The 18,289-nt window shown below is 51.4% G+C and overlaps 1 protein-coding gene across 2 annotated transcripts in view; it reads left to right on the forward strand.

The window, feature by feature from the left end:
• The window catches only part of SSBP3 (single stranded DNA binding protein 3), a 53,978-nt gene that overhangs the window by 20,365 nt on the left and 15,324 nt on the right, over positions 1 to 18,289 (forward strand). For both annotated transcript variants that reach the window (XM_063407031.1, XM_063407032.1), the window contains exon 5: positions 16,477 to 16,566. In XM_063407031.1, the coding sequence (XP_063263101.1) occupies positions 16,477 to 16,566 (90 nt within the window). The remainder of the gene's footprint in view (positions 1 to 16,476; positions 16,567 to 18,289) is intronic.

The following is an 18,289-nucleotide window of genomic DNA, read 5'->3' on the forward strand; positions in this document are numbered from 1 at the left end:
TCACAACGTCATAATTGTTATGACTCAGAAGAGTAGAATTGCCATTTTCCTGCGCCTTTTTTCCCCCCTTCACTTTTGTTGCGTACCGAGTCCCTTGCTGCAGCTGCCGGATCGTTAGGAAGGAGGGGGGAAAAAAAAGGAAGAAAAAAACCAAACCAGGGCGATGCTTTATTTTATGCTAACTGCTGCATTTGACTTGAAAATGATGTCCCACTGGGTCTCGTGGTCAGCGTATTACGGCGTGATGGATGGCTGTCAGAGCGCGGTGGCTGGCAGATTGCGATGGGTGGAGGAGAACAGATGCCCGGTGACTTCAGGGGCTTTAGCAGAGCCCAGGACTGAGGAGTGGAAAACAAAAGCAGATGGGAGAGCTCTGCTCGGGCTAACTATTCTTCTCCGGCCACGTGTCGGGGAGGGAAGCTCGTGGGGCGGCCGTGTCCCTTCTGTGCTGTTCCTCTGTGCCGAGCTGGGCTGCCTGGTGAAGGCCAGGGTGAACCCCACTTGACCTGAGGCCTGAGCCTACATGCAGACCATGGCTGCAGATCTCGAAAGGGCAGCCTTTTCCCCCTGTGAAAGAACAGCTTGCACTCCGTTTGATGGTTGTTGTTAACCCCTGGCCCTGCTGATGGATCCGAGGCAGGGCCTGGGCAGGCTCCAGGGGTTGCCCCTCTCAGGGGGTGTCTCCAGTGTGTTTTGTGCTCTGCATGGCGTTTGTCTTTGGAGTTGGGCAGCACCCAGGGAGTTTGAGTGGTGCCGATGGAAGGAGGTGAAAGGAGAAGAGTGAGCCTTCCTTGCCAGAGCCTGTTCTCAATGAAACCCTTTGCAAATGCTGCTCTGCAACACCTCATCTGCTCCCTGTTCTGTAAACTTTGCTATGCTTTCTACCCCTTCAGAGGGTTTAGAAAAGAACCTGCTTTGCCCCATTTTGCTTCTCACATCTGTATTTCCTCATCTTTTACCCCTTCACTTTCTTCCTGCCCCTCCTGGCCATCCAAACTTGGGCAAGTGGCTGCTGCCTTCCCAGCTGGCATTTACTGGGGATTGCAGGGTTAATGGTGAAATTAAATTTCACTGTTGTTTTTAAATTAATTGAATCATCAGCGTGGGTAACGGGAAACAGTGGTATCATAATGTATTTGATATGGGTCTTTAAGTCAGCATTTGCTGTGAGATCTGAGCACTAGATCTTGGTAGAAGCGATGGCTAACTGATATATTGCAGTTATGTCCACAGTACACAGGCTCCTGCTATGTCTTAGGACGCTCAGGTCATGAAGTTGAGTTGGTTTATGATATGGCTGTTTTCCGTGTGTGCTTCCCACAGTGCTCCTCCATCATACTGGGAAAAACCCTGCAGCTGGCAGGAGCCAGCAGTGCTCCCAGTTTGTGCCTCTGGGCAGGCACCTCACGTCTATAAAGCTGCCCTTTTGAGTGACAAAAGAGCATTGGGGGTTTGCTCCTAGGAGTCTCTGAAGTTTTTTCTGCTGAAGGAAGCAGACACAGGGGAAAACATGCTTTTTCCTCAGAGAAAGCAGTGGAAGGACTTTAACTGATTTGCAGCATCATCTGGCCTTTTCTTGGTGGCCCTGGGGTGGCTTCAGAACCTGCCTTGGAGAGCAGAAGCTGTCCAGGCTGAGGGCCAGCATCCTCATGAGATGTCCCCACTGTGCTGGGGACAAAACTCCTAGCAGGCCATTGTATGGGCTCCTCTTTTCTTGTCCTTTTCCTGGTCCATCACAGTGTGGTGCCTGGGTGGATGGTGGCACACCCCTTCACCAGGGCTAACAGAGGGCTGGTGTTAATTAAAAAGTGGAAAAAAGCAAAGTTTTAGTGTATGTGTTGCAGAGCTGCTTGCAGGTTTCCACCCAGGAGGGGTTCCTGCATCCTATCCCAGCAGCCTGGGACTGCTGGAACAGGCAGGATGAGAGGAAATGACCTCAAGTTGCACCAGAGGAGGTTTAGATTGGCTATTAGGAAAAAACTTTTCGCTGAAAAGCTTGTCAGGCCTTGGAACAGGCTGCCCAGGGCAGTGATGGAGTCACCATCCCTGGATGGGTTTAAAAGCTGTGTAGATGTGGCCCTTGGGGACGTGGTTTAGTGGTGGGCTTGGCAGTTCTGGGGAAGGGTTGGACTCGATGTTCTTAGAGGTCTTTTCTGACATAAATGATTCTATGATTCCCTCTCGTCAGCAACTTCCTCCGGAGATCACAATTGTATAGATGACCCCAGAGTGCACCTACGGCCACGTCAGCAGCACTGCCTTTCACAGCCAAAATCTCAAGGCTGCTTAACCAACTGAAACCTCTCAGAAGCTGCCTTGATATGAATATTGATCTCCACATTTAACTCTGCTTTGCCCAGTTGATATTGCCCAGGCTGGCGGCGTGGAGGACGAGCAGGCTGCAGGATGCACAGCTGGGTTTTGGAGCAGGGTTTGGTGGGACACACCAAAAACCTCAGTGCTGAAGAGCCTGTTCTAGTGCACTAGTTCAGATTTTGTGTAAAGACTTGCTTATTATTTCTGCTAGTTATGTCTCTAATGAGGTGAGACATGCCATATGTTGTCCATAGGGAGGGAGTGCCGCAGGTGGGGCGGGGGCTAGCCTGGTGGGCAGAGCCTGAAACTGCCTCAAACTCAGAGCTGGTGAGCCAAGATTCCAGCTGATCCATCTGTGCCATGGGCATTGGTGCCATGTCACGTCTCAGAGCCATCTACAAACTTCTTGCTCTTCATCCTCTGTCATGTTCTCCAGCTCCCATCAGTTTTATCCTTCTGTTCCTTCTTCCCTTCTCTTACCCGCAACAGGTTGTTTGCTTCAAAATCAAGTGGTTTTGGGGCTGGGCCCAACCACACAGCTCCTTTGCCTGCTCACGGGAGTAGCAGCCCTGATCTGGGCAGCCCAGGCTGCTCTCTGAGCAGAAGTTTGAAACTAAACCATAGCAGGGTAAAGAAATATTAATTGCTGAGCCCTGAACTTAATTTGAACAGGGCTCTGCTGTTTAAACAATTTTTGGAGCCATAAACCAGAAGCCCTTAATTATGGCTAATTATTTTCTGCACTGAATCTATATGGGAGCTCCTCAACATGAGGGCTCCTCTGAAATGCACCAGTTGCATCATCCAGCCTGCATGTCCCTAATAAAATCAGAGACACAAGTGTTGCCTCCAGCCTGGCTGCCTGACCAGGCAGGAGCAGTTTCCTTAAACCCGAGGGTTGGGGCAGGGTGCAGGGGCTTGGAGGCTCCCAGGGCAGGCAGCTGGGGACCCGAGGGCAGGCAAGAGCAAGACAGGAGCTGTTTAGGACATGGACTTTAAACTCTCTGGCATTTGGGGTTTGTTTAGAAACCAGCTAGGTAAATATTTGTGAAGCGGTTGGGATCCGGCTGCGGGGTCAGGCACTGTGCGCAGCCCTGTGGGCTGGGCTGGATCCCGTCCTTCCCACGGCAGGAGGAATGTCCATCCTCAGCCCTGCCGAGGAGATGGTGGAGAAACACTTGGCATCATCCCTTGGGCCGTGTTTCTTTAGGGTTTGGGATAAGAATGGGTGCTTAGAGGTCTCTCTCCTGGGGTGTACCGGTGTGATGCTTCAGTGGGACATATTTAGAGCTGGTCTCCTGGAGAGCCTGCCCTGTGCATCCCAGAGATGTCCCCTCTGTGCCATCCAGGCTGCTCTTGGGGGTTGGTGGTGCCTTTTCCTGATGAACCTGGAGCTCCTGCCCTGTGCACCCCTGCAGGAGGGAGGCTGCTGGGGGGGATCTTGCTGGGGACCCACAGGTACATGCTGGGGCAGGTAGGACCTGTGGCTTGCTAGGGAGGATGGCACAACACGGATGGCAGGGCAGGGATGGCAAGGCAAGGATGGCAGGGCAGGGATGGCAGGGCAGGGATGGCATGACAAGGATGGCACGACAAGGATGGCACAACAAGGATGGCAGGGCAAGGATGGCAAGGCAAGGATGGCAGGGCAGGAATGGCATGACAAGGATGGCAGGGCAGGGATGGCAGGGCAGGGATGGCACATCAAGGATGGCAGGGCAGGAAGACAGCGTGACAGGGATGGCACAGCAGGAACGGCAGGGTGGGAGGATGGCATGACAAGGATGGCAGGGCAAGGATGGCAGGGTGGGAGGATGTCACAGCAAGGATGGCAGGGCAGGAGGATGGCAGGGCACGGTGCGGCGCCGGGGGAGCGGTCCAGGCTGCCTGTACACAGCAGCTGTCAGCGCTGCTGCCTTCACCCGCCCAGCCCCAGCCTCTTCCTCATGGCACAGATGGTTTTAACACTTTCCTGGGCCTTTTTTTCTATAATTAACTCTTGTTTGCAAGTGGGAAGACACTTCTTTCCTTTTGGCAGAGCCATCAAACTCTCCTCGGCGGTGTGCTTTTTTAAAGCCATCGTGTATCTATCCCCCAACTGCAGTCTGTTGTTTTTACCAGGCTCTTTTAAGGCACTGGGCTGCCCCCCTTTTTCTCCCCCCCTCGCTCTTGCCCGGAGGTAAAATCCGCAGGGATTGCAGGCGGAGGAGGCCCCAGCCAGCTCCGGCAGGGGAGTTAACGAATCCGGCCAAGGCGATACAAAAGCCGGTGCCCGGGGAGGGGGGAAGATGGAGGGGCCCCTTCCCTGCACCAGGAGCTTTGAACCCCCCTGCTCCCAGCTTTGTGCAGCTTAGCAGGGTGCTGCCTGCACAAAGGCCCCTCGTCCCTCGTGTCATTTCCATGCTGCAGCTGGGAAGAGATTTCCCAGGAGAGGCTGCTGCCCACTGAAAGCCTGGTGGGTGCTGGGGGCTGCTGGGGTAGGTGCTCTGTCCCACCGGGATAAGGGGAGGGAGAAACCCCGAAGAGCCCTGGAGCTTCACCAGTACTTGGGAATCTGCAGGGAAGGGGGATTCTCTCCAGCTTTTACAAAGACCTAGAAAAACTAAGTGGAATGCTGTGTGCCATCCTCTGCCTTTTGGGGAGCTCGGGGTCTGCCTCCCTGTGGAGTTTAGGGGGGTTTTGCTCTATGAGAATTGAGGGGCTGCAGCTCCCAAAGCTGGAAGGTTTTGGGATGCTCAGCTTTGGAGACTGAGGATGGTCAGCATCACAAGCTGGTGCTCGTAGGAATGTCACCGTGGACAGGAGGGTGCTGTGTTGACCTGCCAGCCGTGCCTGGCTTTGTGTCAGAGTGTTGCAAGAGCACCTCTGCCTGTGGGGAGTGAAGGAGCTGTTCTTACCTATGCATATCAAATGGTGGATGTGAAAAAAAAAAAAAAAAACCAGAAAAAGCCTGTCAGGACATTTCCACCAGCAATTCGTGGCCGTGACCACCATGCCTGTGCTCCCTCCACTCCTCATCCTGGTCCATCCCTTGAACTCCACTCATGGGCTCTGGAGCCAGGTGTTTCCCAGCACTGCCAGTCTAAACAAGACCTTGCAGTGATGCTCAGTGCTCTCACAGCGCTCCCTCCCCCTCTCTGCTGTCTGAAAGCCTGGGGCTCTTTTTTTTTTATTTTTTTTTTTTTTCTCCTTGCTCTCCAGACTTGAAGTTTTCCTGCCTCACGTACCAGTTTATTGCTGGGTCAGGGGGCAGGGGTTTGCACGCTGGTTTTACAGGGTCCCTCCAGAGCCAGCTTCAAAAAGCTCCCAGTTCATAAATGGGGGGTTTGTATTAACCACTGTGTTTTGACAGGGAGAGGTGCTCTTAGTAGAGAAATAGTTAATGTTTTGTAAGCTTTAAAGGTGATGTGGCTTGGAGTTGCATCTTACAAAACCACTGTGTGCAGACAACAGTGATTTTTTAAAAACACATATTTTTATCAGAAATCCTCCCCCTTATCCCAGTGTGCACCTTGTCAGTTGTGCAACCCCAGGGGGACTTTTCCGTGGGGAAGTCCTGTGGCTCAGCTGTGCCTGGATCACCAGTGCCAGCGACACCAAAGCAATGCAGAGAGCTGGTGTGAAGGTAAATAAAACATGGGCCGCTTCAGAGCCGTGTTTCCGATCCCCAGGTTAAGGCAGCAGAGCAGGAGGGGAAGGTGGTGTGGTGAATTCCCTCTTATCCCATGGATGTGCACCTCTTCTCCTCCAGAACATGCTGAAATGGTTAAAATGCCTCTTCCATTCACCCTCCCCCTCCCAAGAAATCCCAGCCTACCAGGGGAGATCTGCACCCCCTCCAAGCTAGCTTAGCCCCTGGCTTTTTTTGGCAGTGGAGAAAGCCACCAGTTCTTGGGAACAACACTGAATTACACAGTGGCTTACGTCAGATTTACTCCTCCTGTCCTTTGCTCTAGCTGCTCTATTAATTTTGAAATGCCTTGAGCAATTATCAAACCTGGGAAACACTATTTTTGGGGGAGCAGCACCCACAAATAACTGCAATAAACCCTACTGTTGTAAAAGGGGAGGGAACACCAGACATAGAGCTGTGCTTGCCTGGATGTCGAGTGCTTTAATGTGAATTTTCATCAGAAACCATGTGTGTAGAGTGGCTGGGGGATCTCTCAGGGGTCTGGAGGGGGGATCACACCCTTTCCCCACCCATACACCACTTTTGAGGTCCAAAGTATTATTCCCAGGGGCACAGAGGGTGCGAAGGGGCAGCCCAGGAGCAGGTTTGGGATGTGAGGGCTCCATATGGCTGGAAGGGATTAGCCTGGAGGATTAGATGAGTGGAGAGGAGGGGAAAGTTGCTGCAATCCCCCCTCCCCAAAAACCCTCATCTCTGACCCCTGGCAGATGCACAAAGATGATTTCTGGGGACGATTAGCACTGCTGTGGGTTTGTCTGTGCCCCTGCAGTCACAGCTCGGTCTCGGTGCTGCCAGGGTAAAGCGATGCCCACGGCCTGGGCTGGGATCCTGTGCTGGGATCCTGTGCTGGCAGGTGGTGAGGAAAGCTGGGATTTTCCTCCTGCCACCGCCTCACAGCCACATCTTGCACCTTCCCTTGTGCTTGTTTCCAACCTGAGCTGCCTGCTCAAGCTTCCAGTCTTGCCTGGAAAGAGTATCAGTGGTGCCCAGTCCCTGCTGCGTGGACAGACCTGCTCCCCAGGGATGGATGAGCCTGGGGCACAGCACTGGGGAAGTCGTGTGTGTTGTGACCTTGTTGGTGGCCATCCACTGCTCAGGGAGGGTCCCCATGGCTGCTGTGGGATGTGGGGTGCAGGGAGTTCTGCAGCTCCAAACTGGGCAGAACTGGGCAGTGAAACCCTGCAGGGATCCAGGATGCATCACAGCCCCGTTGCTCCCCAGCAGAACACTGCAGGGATGCCAGGGTGCAAGATGTTCTGTGGCTCTTTTCCTAAGGCAGGATGTCAGTGAAAAGGTCTGCATGGAGGGCAGAATATTTTCACCATTTTTCAAACATCGCCCTGGAAATCACGGGAATCTTGCCAAGGCATGATGGCTTTTCTCCATCATCACTCAGTCACAGAACCCATCTTGGGTTTTGCTTGGGATTGGGGTTTGCCAGCAGCTTTCCTCGTGGTGCTCCAGTGTTGCTGTCCCAGCCATGGCTCATCGAGAGCTGGGTTGGCTCTTGGTGTACAACTGCAGCCTCCTGAGGGATTTCTAAGCCCTGGGGTGAATCAAGGGTGCAGAAATATGGGGGGTTAGTCATGGCAGTGCTCCCAGGAGGGTGGGTCCTATAGGATGGGTGTTACTTGGGTGGTGGCAAGGACAAAAGCCCATAGCTATCACTGTTACTGAGCACAGCAGTCCCCAAATCTGCTCTGAGTCCCTCCATCCCACTTCATTTAGGGCTCTGAAGGGCTGCCCCAGGTCTGGCCACAGCAGTGCTGGCTGCTCCCGTGCAAAGTCCACCGCCTTCCTCCCCATCTGCCTTGCCAGGGTTTATAGGATGTGCTGGACTTTGTCCCCATGCAGCAAGTCACAGCCCTTAGCTAAGTTCAGCTGCCACCTCCGCCCCAATTTAATGCATTTCCACTCTTTCAGCAGCATTTTTCACGGAAGATGCTGCACAGAGAAAGTGCCACAAAGCACCATCAGACATCAACAGAGCCACCTTTTTCAAAAAACCTGATTTTCTTTTTTTTTTAGCCTGCTGCTTTGTTAGAGAAGGCGATTTTTTTTTAAAATTTTTTTTTTTTTTAAAGGCTTGCTGTGGTAAAACTTCACAGATCAGCAGGCAAATCCATCAGGGGCTGCTGTGAGCGGGGCTGGGACGCTTGGCCGCCTCCGTGGGTACACAAAACCCGCCCGAGCGCCCGCGAAAGGTTACGGCACCGCTCGGAACGCGCCGCCGTAACCTTTCACAGCCGCTCACACGGGCTTTGTGTTATTACACGAAGATGGTGGCCACGAGCATCTTGTCAGGGACGGGCAGATGGTGTTCACCTGCTCCAGACCAACTTCTTTTGCCCTTTGCCTTTGGTGTCGGGGAATAATACTGGGGCAGCTGCTCGCAGTAAAATAGGCTTAAGCAAATGGGATATTTTGGCATTCAAGTGTGCGACAAGAATGGGAGTATTTGCATTAATTCTCTCCTCTCTTTCCCTGCGGCGGGAGAGGATGGAGAGAACTGGGATGTTTTCCCCTGGGGTGAAGCCGGGGCCTGGTCTTCTCTGGCTGGGTTGGGGGGTGGGAAGTGCAGGATGCTGTGCTGGGGTGCCAGTGCTCCATCCCACAGCATCCAGCCACCCAGACAATGGAAAAAGATATTTTTCCAGGGAGGTCACAGTGTTTCCCGCTGCACTGCAAAGGCAGTTGCTGGGAAAGGAGGTCTCACCCTCTTCCCTGGATTCACATGAAGGTTAGTTACCGGGCATCACTGACTCCCCGTGCAAACTCACAGCTTGTTTTGTGTTATTTGTGATTGCAAAGAACAAATGATGAGATCAACTGGCAGAAACACAAGGTGTGTTTCCAAATTTGGGGAAAAAAAAAAAAAAAAAAGAAAAATAAATTTGTAATCTGTGCCCATCTTTAACGGGAAAATCGCTGCCGGACTCCGGATGCCTTTGGGGTGTTTTGCCAATGGGATTGGCAATATCCTCGTTAGTTGTCAGTAAATCCTTAGGACAAGTTAAAACTAGTTTTCTTCAAATGCACATGGTGCAGCGGCGTGGCATTTTTCTAAAGTCACGGGTTATTATTATTTTTCCTTCCTGAATTGGATTACCAATTTAAATCTAGCTTTTCTTACAACCCCTTCCAAAATGCACTTGGCAGTTTCGGTCTGGAAGAAGGCAGAGGAGCAGAGAGCAGCAGGCACTGGGAAGCAGAAGTCCAGCTGCCAACACCAGCAGCCTCCCCTGCACCTCACCACCACATTATTGCTGGTTTTTTGAGAGGGTGGGCTGTATTTTCCTTAATGCAAGCTTTTCAAAGGCTGGTAACAGAGAGGATTTGCTTTTAGCTGTGATGGAAGGTGAGCTGGTGCACATGGCAGTGAGCATCCAGCCATGCAATCCCACATAGTTACACCCCAGAAACTACAGCATAGAGCAAGGGACATCACTGGGAGTAAAGTCTTGTGGAACTTGAAACCATCACAGCTTTGTAGGGAATTCCAGGAAATTACCTCTCCCAGCAGCTTTGCTCGCTGGGAACATTTCCCTTTTGGTTTTAAGAATTGTGATGGTTTTTAAAATCTGGACTTAATCTGTGAGCTTTTCATAAAGTCTTGTGTTGGGTCCATCAGGAGCATTTAGGTGGAAAGACCGAGTGTCCAGTGCAGAAGGGAATGCAGGTTGTTGGTGCAAGGAGCTGCTGGGTGGCCCTCACAGAGCTGAGCATCCCACACTGATAGATGAGCAGTAGATTAATAGTCTAAGCAATTGCATTATCTAATGAAAATTTTATATAATTATTTTATATAACTTTTTTGGCAGGTAGACCCTGAAATGGATGGTATTGATTGCTGGAAAAGAGCCTGGCCTGTCAGTTGCTGGAATTATTAGGGGAGAATTGATAGTAATTAATACCTGTGTATTTACAGCATTTTCCAGGGTGCTAATTGCATGGGATCCATTTAAGCTGTTTGGCAGTGGGGAGGGTTCATACACTGGTTCTCATACACTGGTTTTAAGGTGTAGCTGGAGGTGGATCTTTTGCTGGGGAATATGCTGGCAGTGGGAAAGCTGGGAGCATCAGCTTCACCTTCACTCCAAGCCAGGGACAGGGCCACTCCTTGGGCAAAGCATCCCTAAATACCAGGGCTGGGGTGAATCTGTCCACCCAGCCACATGGTGCGAAGCCCTTCCTGAGTCAGGAGAAGCACTTCCAGCAAGCCTGACTTCACTTCCCACAAGTTTCCCTCTGTAAACCTCCCTGTACACACGCGTGTGCAAAACGGAGCCTAATTGCATTTAGTCTGTTTTACACCTCCCATGCTTATCCCCCCCTTGGCTCTCCACCCCCTTTCAATTCGGTCGCTGTGAAATTTTTGCAGCCCTGCCAAGTTATTTCCTTGGGATATATTTAGAGAAAGCCAGCTCAGCAGAGCGCGCTGGGTGTTTGTGGAAGGATGTTTGTAAATGTTAGCAGGAACGCTGGCGGGCTGGCGGAGCAGATGTCCGCGAGATGCTACCAAGAGCCTTATTTACAAACTTGTAAATGACTGAAAGGGGTTTCCTTCCCGGGGATAAGGGGGACGCCGACTTAAGAGATTAAAATCCTATTGTTTCGTGGCCAGAGCTGCTGTCTCAGATTATCCTTTACAAGGGAGGGGAAAAAAAAACCAACAAAAAAACCCGTATTAGCTCGAAACACCATTCGACTGTTGTGCTTTTTTTTTTTTTTTTTTAATGGTTTGGGGGTTTTTTAAGGCTCAAGGAAAATACGGGGCTGGGGGTTGTTTCTTTCTCCATAAAGGAGAGGGAAAAAGTTGCCGAGCGTGGCTGTTCCTGACCAGGGTGTGTGCTGGAGCTTTGTGTGCCGGGCAGCTTGCAGGTGATGGATTTAAAATAAGCACAAAAAGCTTGTGCTGTTGTAGAAGTATAATTAAGCTTAACTTGTATGCATAGCGTGGTGTCCTATGGGAGCACAGCAATGGCTTTTGGGTGGTTTGGTGATACTGCTATGAGCCCGTTTAATCTGTTTTGGAGGTTTTTTTTATATCTTGGGAATACACAAAGCTTCAACCCAGTGTTCTTTTACCTTCTCTTACCCTAAAATAAACCAAAACTGGTTTGTTTTGTCTTCTGGAGCATCCAGCCAAGTGGATGCTCCAGATGGACTCTGCCTGGAGAGCATGACATGCCCAAGAAAATGCTGAGCCCACCTGAGAGGCTCTGCAGGCTTTGAAGTGGGTGCCACGGTGGGTGCCCGCTGCTGGCACGTGGGCTGGCAGTCACACTCTCAGAACCTGCAGCAGGCTGGTGTTCTATTTATTTTGGTTCACGTTGATAGAACACAGGTGCTGGCACCGGCCCGTGGAGGGGACTGATGTGGGAGAGGATCTGAGGGCTCGGTCCAGAGGAAGCGGTCGCCGTGTCGTCCTCCGTGGTGTTAATCGGGTTACTGTGAGGTGTGGGAGGGTTCTATTATTAAATTTAAAACCTGGCTATATAAGATGAAGGCAGCTTTAACGAGATGAAAAGGCTTAACTGGAGTCCAATTAAATTCCGTGTTACCTGTTTACGCAGCCTGCTTAAGTCCTGACCCACACACTGGTTTCTTCTTTAGGCTCCAAAGCCTGTGCTCTAGGCAAAAAAAAATAAAATCAAAGGAGACAGATAGATACCAGATCACCAGCATGTCCTGAGCACCCCTGCGTCCTCCTACCAGAGGCAGCTGCCCTTAAGTCTTGTGTTGTTCCCACAGTGGCTGCAAGGTGTGAGATGCAGCCCAAAATCCTCTGGTGCACTCTTCTGGAGAGGAGACAGGGCAAAAACAGCTGGAGCTTAAAAAGGAAATACTCAGCCATCCTTAGTTTGGTTTTAGGTCTGTGCCATGAAAATACTTTTGCTCTCCCCGTCTCACTGCTGGGTTGATGCAGGCTGTGCCTGGCCGAGCAGCCAGTGCTGGTGGTGCTTCCCACAAATGGAGCATCCTCTCTGCAGCTTGTCAGCACCTTGCACCACTCTTGGCATGTTATTTTTATTAAAAGTAAGTGTTTGGTGAAAGCCAGTGTGGGGTGCAAGTTGCTCAAATTGTGCAGTGGGGGCACCAGCTTGCATTTAATGGCAGAGTTACTGCCACCAGTTGGAACCTGTTTTTCATAGATGGTTGAGAGGAACCAGTGCTTGCGTTGGTGAAGCATGGGAGGTTTGGGTGGGTGGTGAGCTGGGGCTTGGCTGGTGCCCTGCCACCGTTGTCTTACCAGGACACTGAGAGCCTTGCAGGATGGGGTGCAGTGCCTTAGCCCACCTTAGGCTGCTCTTCAAGGCCCACACGTGTGGATGAGGAGGAAGAATCCCTTGCAGCAGCCCCATGTGTGGCCAACACATCCAGCAAGCTCCTTGGCTTCTCAAGCCCTCTCTTGTAGGGTGCTGCCTTTTACTAGGTAGGTAGCTGGGAGCAGCAGCAGCGTTCTGGCAGTGAGGGATGGTTTCAACCCACCTGCTCTGGTTTCTAAATTCAGCCCCCAAAGCCCCAGCGGGGCCTCGGCGGTGCCTCACGGCCGCTCCGGGGCCGAGCGCGCGGCGGGGCGGGGGGCAGGAAACGGCTCGCCGCACCCTGCTCGCAGCAAACCCTCACGCCCAGCACAGACCTCAACCCTGCAGCAAAGACAGTAAATAAATAAAAGCACCGGACCGCAGCTCCTCCCAGGGCTGTGGGACGGCGGAGGTGAGCCGTGTTCCCAGCTCAGCCAGCCTGGGAAAGCACCAGAGTGCTGGCGGGGGATGCGCCAGGGGCCGGGGGCTGTGCGGGGCAGCCACGCCAGCGCTCCTTCCCTGCTGCTCTTCAGCACAGTTAATACAGCAGAGTAACCTGGTTTCTCCTGAAGGATTAGGTTAAGAAAACAAGATGGTTTTAATAGCCCTTTTACATCCTGCATGGATTGTAGCTGGAGACCCTAACCAGCTTTGTAGCACAGCCAGACAGCACATCTTTTCCTTTTTTCCCTTTTTTTCCCCTCCATAACCTGATGCCAGCGGTCCTGAGCAAGTGGGCTCCTATTGATAATTCAAGTGCCCAGCTCCTGGCTGTGCTGTTTTGTCCGATTTCCATTGCCTCCTGACCTCCATCCTTCTTTATTTGCAAAGCTATACTCGCAGGCAGCGGTAATAAATCAATTAATGACTCTGATGAATCGTTTAATGGCTGACAAAATAACACTACAGTCAACAGCTTGGATCTCTACAGCAGTACCAGAAGATGCTGGTTGACTCAGGGTAGGGAGACGAAACAGAGACTGTTAGCTCAATTAGTGCAATTAGTGTGCGATTTAAAGGCTTAGACGGCATCTGCTGGCGTACCAGGCCGGTGTGTTAACTGAGAGCTTCGGTTTGGAAGCGAAACACGGTGATCCAGATTGTCATTCCACTGGCTTCCACCAAAAAAAAAGAGGAAAAATATCAACGTATGTGGCAGGAAACTAAAAATACATATGTGTGTTTGTGTATATAGCTGTACATGTGCGCCCCAGGAACACATATATATTGATTTCCCATGTGGGGAAAATTTGCCATCTTATAAAAGGCAAATAAGCTGGCGTGCCAGGATTGCCAGAGCTGTCCTGGCTCATTTCTGGCAGTGGTTTCCATGTGTTTCGGTGGAAGGAAATTTGGGTGTCACATGCCAGTGGGGACCTTCGTGTGGTTGATGTGCTTCTGGTCCAGCTGCAGCTTGGATGTGGTGACACAGCAGTTCCATGCCCACTTTCTGCCAGCTTCCATGGCAACTGCACATTGTCTGTACCTTCACCAGGAAGATTCGATGGGTTTTAGATATTCACCTAAGGAAAGGGCTTTGGAAAGCAAACTGCAACCAGGAGTCCCTAAAAAGAGTTTCTGGGACAAAATGTTGAGAATAAACCACGTGGAAGGAGCTGTGTGGCCAAAAAAGTCCTGGAAATGGGTGCTGGAAAGCCCTTGGGTTTGGGTGCTCACCCTTAGGGTTTGGGTGCTCACCCTTAAGGTTTGGAAAAGTTGTTCCTGCTGTCTTTTTCTGCCTTTTTCCTTTCATTTCTGGCACGCTCAAGTGTTTTACAGAGCTGCTCCAGCCACGGCTGCGCTCCCATCGCTTCGCCTGGGCTAAAGGTGCCTCGGTGTTTACCTTAGCAGCGGTGATGGGGAGGGAAATAAAAAAAGAAATAAAATGTCACTTCGCAGCCTTGTAAATCATTCATCAAGGGCTGACCAATTTGGCTCCCATCCTACAATATGCTCAGGGCACTTGCGGGTTTTTAATTACCAAGTTCTGCCAAGCGCCACATGTGCAAGGAACTTCAAATCCCCGTTTACGCTGCGCAGGCATAGGTGAGGTTTCAGGGTGTTTAACACGGAAAAATACTCTGTGGTTTTGTGGAAAAATGGGTATTTGCTTCAAGATTTTCTTTGGCTCCTCTGCCCTTCTCCCTCTGCTCCCTGTTGCAGAGGGGAGGGGAAGAGCAGCGTCCTTTCCCCCCAGATCCCCAAATCCATGTTCCTCCTCACTCCCCTCTACTTTGGGATCCATTTTGCTTTGGGAGATTCCCCAAGCAAAGGATTATAGTGTGCTGGAAATCTCTTGAAACCATAAAATATCACCTTGGCAGCTTTATTGCAGCGCTTGCCGCCTTGGGAGAGAAGCGTTTTGCGTGATAGAGGGTTTAATAAAGGAAATTCCAAATGGGCTCGCTGCAGTTTGGGGCTCAGTCTTATATATTTTTGCATTAAGAGCCGTCATCTGCTTTGCAGAGAAACTGCAATATGTTCATGGCCTTGGATTAAGATTTGGTTTTACTTTTATAGCTGACCCACTTGGGGGGATGGAGGGAGGGAGAGAAGTGGGTTCACTCCCTCTCCCATCTATTTTTGCTGCCGTCTGATGTATAAAAAGAGCCTGGAATGGGCAGGCTTATTTTTCCTGCCAGGACTTTTTTTTTCTTTTTTTTTATTAACTGTAAAAACACTCAGATCTGGCCTTTGCTGCTGATGGGGGGAAGGCTGTTTGGGATGCCTTGTTCAGGGGCACGGGGGGAGCGTGGCGTGGGCTGTGCCTGCGGCTGCAGGACCCTGTAGCCTCAGGGGGAATTGGTTATTTCATGAAGGGAGGCTCTTAGTGGGGAATCAGCCTCCACTGTTGTCTGTGACACTTGCAGCTCTGAGATGCTGGGGTGGGAAAACCAACCACTCATCCAGCGTGGTCCTGGCCTTCATCCCACATCCTGCACGCCAGCTCCTGCTGGAGAGCATGGTGAGGGGCACAAGGGATGCCCTGGGAAGGCACAAGGCAATGATTAATCTGGTGCTCCCCTGCCTCTGCAAGGCTTTCTGAACAGGAATAGCAAGGTTGCCAACCAAACATGGGGATCCTATCTTGGCAATCCTCAGTCTTTAGTAATAATCCTTAATTTTCCAGGCTGCTCTGACAGCCTGGCTTCCCCCTCTGCTCACATCTTGTGGTTGTTGCTGCATCGGATGTGGTCGGGAGATGGGGCTGGCTCGGCTGCTGTCGGGACATGGGGTTTGTTGGGTAAAACCAAGCCTGAGCAGGCTCACATGTGCCCCATCTGTTCGTGGGATTTCCTCAGTGGAAAATTCTTCCACTATGGTTTTAGGTGGGTCCATCATAAAATTTGGTAGAGGGAGTAGTTCAGTGATCCAAATCCAATTAGCACCACTGAGGTGCCTTTATAACCGCCCTATAACTGGAATGGGGGTCACTTGGTGATGGGCAAACTGGGGTGCACAGGATGGCACAGGTACTGTTCCTAGTCTCACAGGGATGTGTCACCAGCACATCTTCCTTTAGAGGAAGATCTTCTTATCTTTTTCTTCAGAGTAGGTACTTCCCATCACACTGGTGCTTTCCCAGAGAAGTGAATAACTGCAAATAGGGATACTGAGAGGAGCGAGTGGGGTGTCCAGGTACCCCATGTCTGTTCCCATCCCTCCTTTTTGGGGCTGGAGCTCTGCTGGTGGCTCATTCTGGGGAGGCTCAAGGGGGAATGTGACTCCACAGGTTGAATGCAATGAATTTGGAAATGAATAATAGAGCCGTGGCGTGCTGGTCAGGTCAGGAAGCATAATTTTCAAAGGACAGGGCTAAGCCAGCGAGCACGGTGGGGAGGTGGGAGAGAAGCATTTTAAAAGCTTTCAAACAGCTTCTGCCTAAAATTACAAGTTGGATGAAGCTCCTTGGTGGATTAACAAGACCTCAATGCCTGGGTAAACGAATAAACAAGCCCCAGAATCATCTCCAGGTTCTGTGTGGCCATCTCCTCCGTGGGTGAGTCACAGAGGCGAGCATCCTCCGCCGTCCCTGCACGGGGGAAGATGCTCAGGGCTCCGGAGACACGAGGCAGACGAGGTGGCAGGAGAGGTGGCGTTTCTAACATGCTTTTGTCATAACTCTGACCACGCTTGCCCTGGTTTTGTTCCCTGCAGAGCGCAGCTGCTGCCCCGAGTCCCGTGCTTGGAAACATTCCCCCGAATGACGGGATGCCCGGGGGCCCCATCCCACCCGGGTTCTTCCAGGTAGGCTCCCGCCGCTCCCAGCGCTCCCTCCGCACGTGTTCGCTTCCGCTCTGGGTGTCAGCGCTGTCCTGCCTGTGTTGTTTTTTGGTTTTTTTGGTTTTATTTTTCCTTCCCAAGAGGATGCTAGGGAAGCAGCATGCCTGCACAGCTGACCTGTCTAGGAATAACTTGTGTTCTGCTGTCCTTCCACGTTTTGCTTTCTATTTTTTGTGGCCTTAAAGCAAATTCCTTGCTCGGAGAGGTTACTGTGTATTTACAACCAATGTTTTTTTTCCAAAGCTGCTTGGTTTGTGTTTGGGTTGGGATTGTATTTGTTCTCCAGTCCGAACAGACGTGTGTAATTGAAAACATTCTGGATTTTGATTCCTGAAACTTTTTCCCCCTCCTCTGGTTAACCACTTGATTTTTTCCAAATGCAATCACTGAATGCATTAACAAACCCTGGCTGCGGCTGCAGGCGGGAGTGGGCTCCAGCCAAATCCCTGAATGCCGTGGAGGCACCTTGTAAGCAAATACCCAGCAAAGTCCCCTTGCTCCTTCCTTATCCCACAACAAGCTCTGACAGAGGAGGGGGTAATGTGTTTGGAGTGATGCTGACGGAAAGGATATCAACAAGCACAAAGAAAAGGAGTTTTCAAATCTTGAACCTTGAGGGGAATCTCTTTGCCCGGAGTGAGCTGCACTGGTTTGCAGCAACATAAGCTTTCAGTGCTTTAAAATCCTCCTGCTTGAGGATGAAACACTTGTTCATATAAAAAACGGGATAAGAGTTGGAAGGAATATTTGTTTTGGCAAGCTGGGCTTTTTTTAATCTGGGCTTGTGATTTGTATATGGGAGAACTTCTCGGGCAGTAGACAGGCGAGCTCGATAAGGAGCTTGTGATTTATTGTGGCGATATCTGAGCCCGATATCGGCGATTGCGTTTGTGTGGGAAGGGGGAAGGAGGGTCCTGTCTTTTTTAGAGAAAGAGAGATCCCATTTCCTGAACATGCTTCTGACAGAGGAGGAATACCCGATACTGATCAAAACCCTAAAACAGGCGAGTCCTGCAGCAGCGCTCGGCGGCAGGGGGTGAAGCCGACGGCGGAGATGCGATCTCGCAGGTCATAGCTGCTGCCAGCAATCCGAGTGCCAAGCTGCTGCTTCCAACAAATGTGTCTCCAAAACGTCCTGATCTCGCCCCGCGGTGAAGCTGACTGTCCTCTGGGGCTTCTGCTTCGCGCCGAGCTGCGAGGGCTGCAGAGCTGGCACGAATTTAGGGCAAGGCAGAGAGAGTATGGGTTGGCTTTCCCAGAGTGGGAAAGGTGAGGAAGAGGAGTCACATCTCTCCAGACTTACTGTTCATGCTGCTGTCTCGACTCTTGCTGTTGACAGCCTCCAAGCTGTCCCCCCTCTTTCCTTCCTGCCCTCCTGTAGCACTTTTGAGGGTCTGATTCAGGAGCAGACAGCCCATCCCAGCTCCCTGCCTCCCGTGCAGCTGGCCCAGGAGCCGCTGGGGAAGGGGGTGGCTCAGGCAGGAGTGGATCCTGAAACCCCAGACAATGTAATAGCAGCAGTACAGGTTATGCTGCCCATTCCCAGCACTGCCAGAGGGAAGAGAGGATGGGTGCCGGTGCATATGGCTCACATGTGACATCTCAAGAGCCTGCCTTTCCTGAAAGCCCTCCAACATCTGGTTTCTCCTCCCAGCCCTCGGGATGGAAAGCAGAAGAAAAATCCCAC

This window comes from Prinia subflava, chromosome 10 (genome assembly GCF_021018805.1).
Source record: "Prinia subflava isolate CZ2003 ecotype Zambia chromosome 10, Cam_Psub_1.2, whole genome shotgun sequence".
Classification (NCBI taxonomy): domain Eukaryota; kingdom Metazoa; phylum Chordata; class Aves; order Passeriformes; family Cisticolidae; genus Prinia; species Prinia subflava.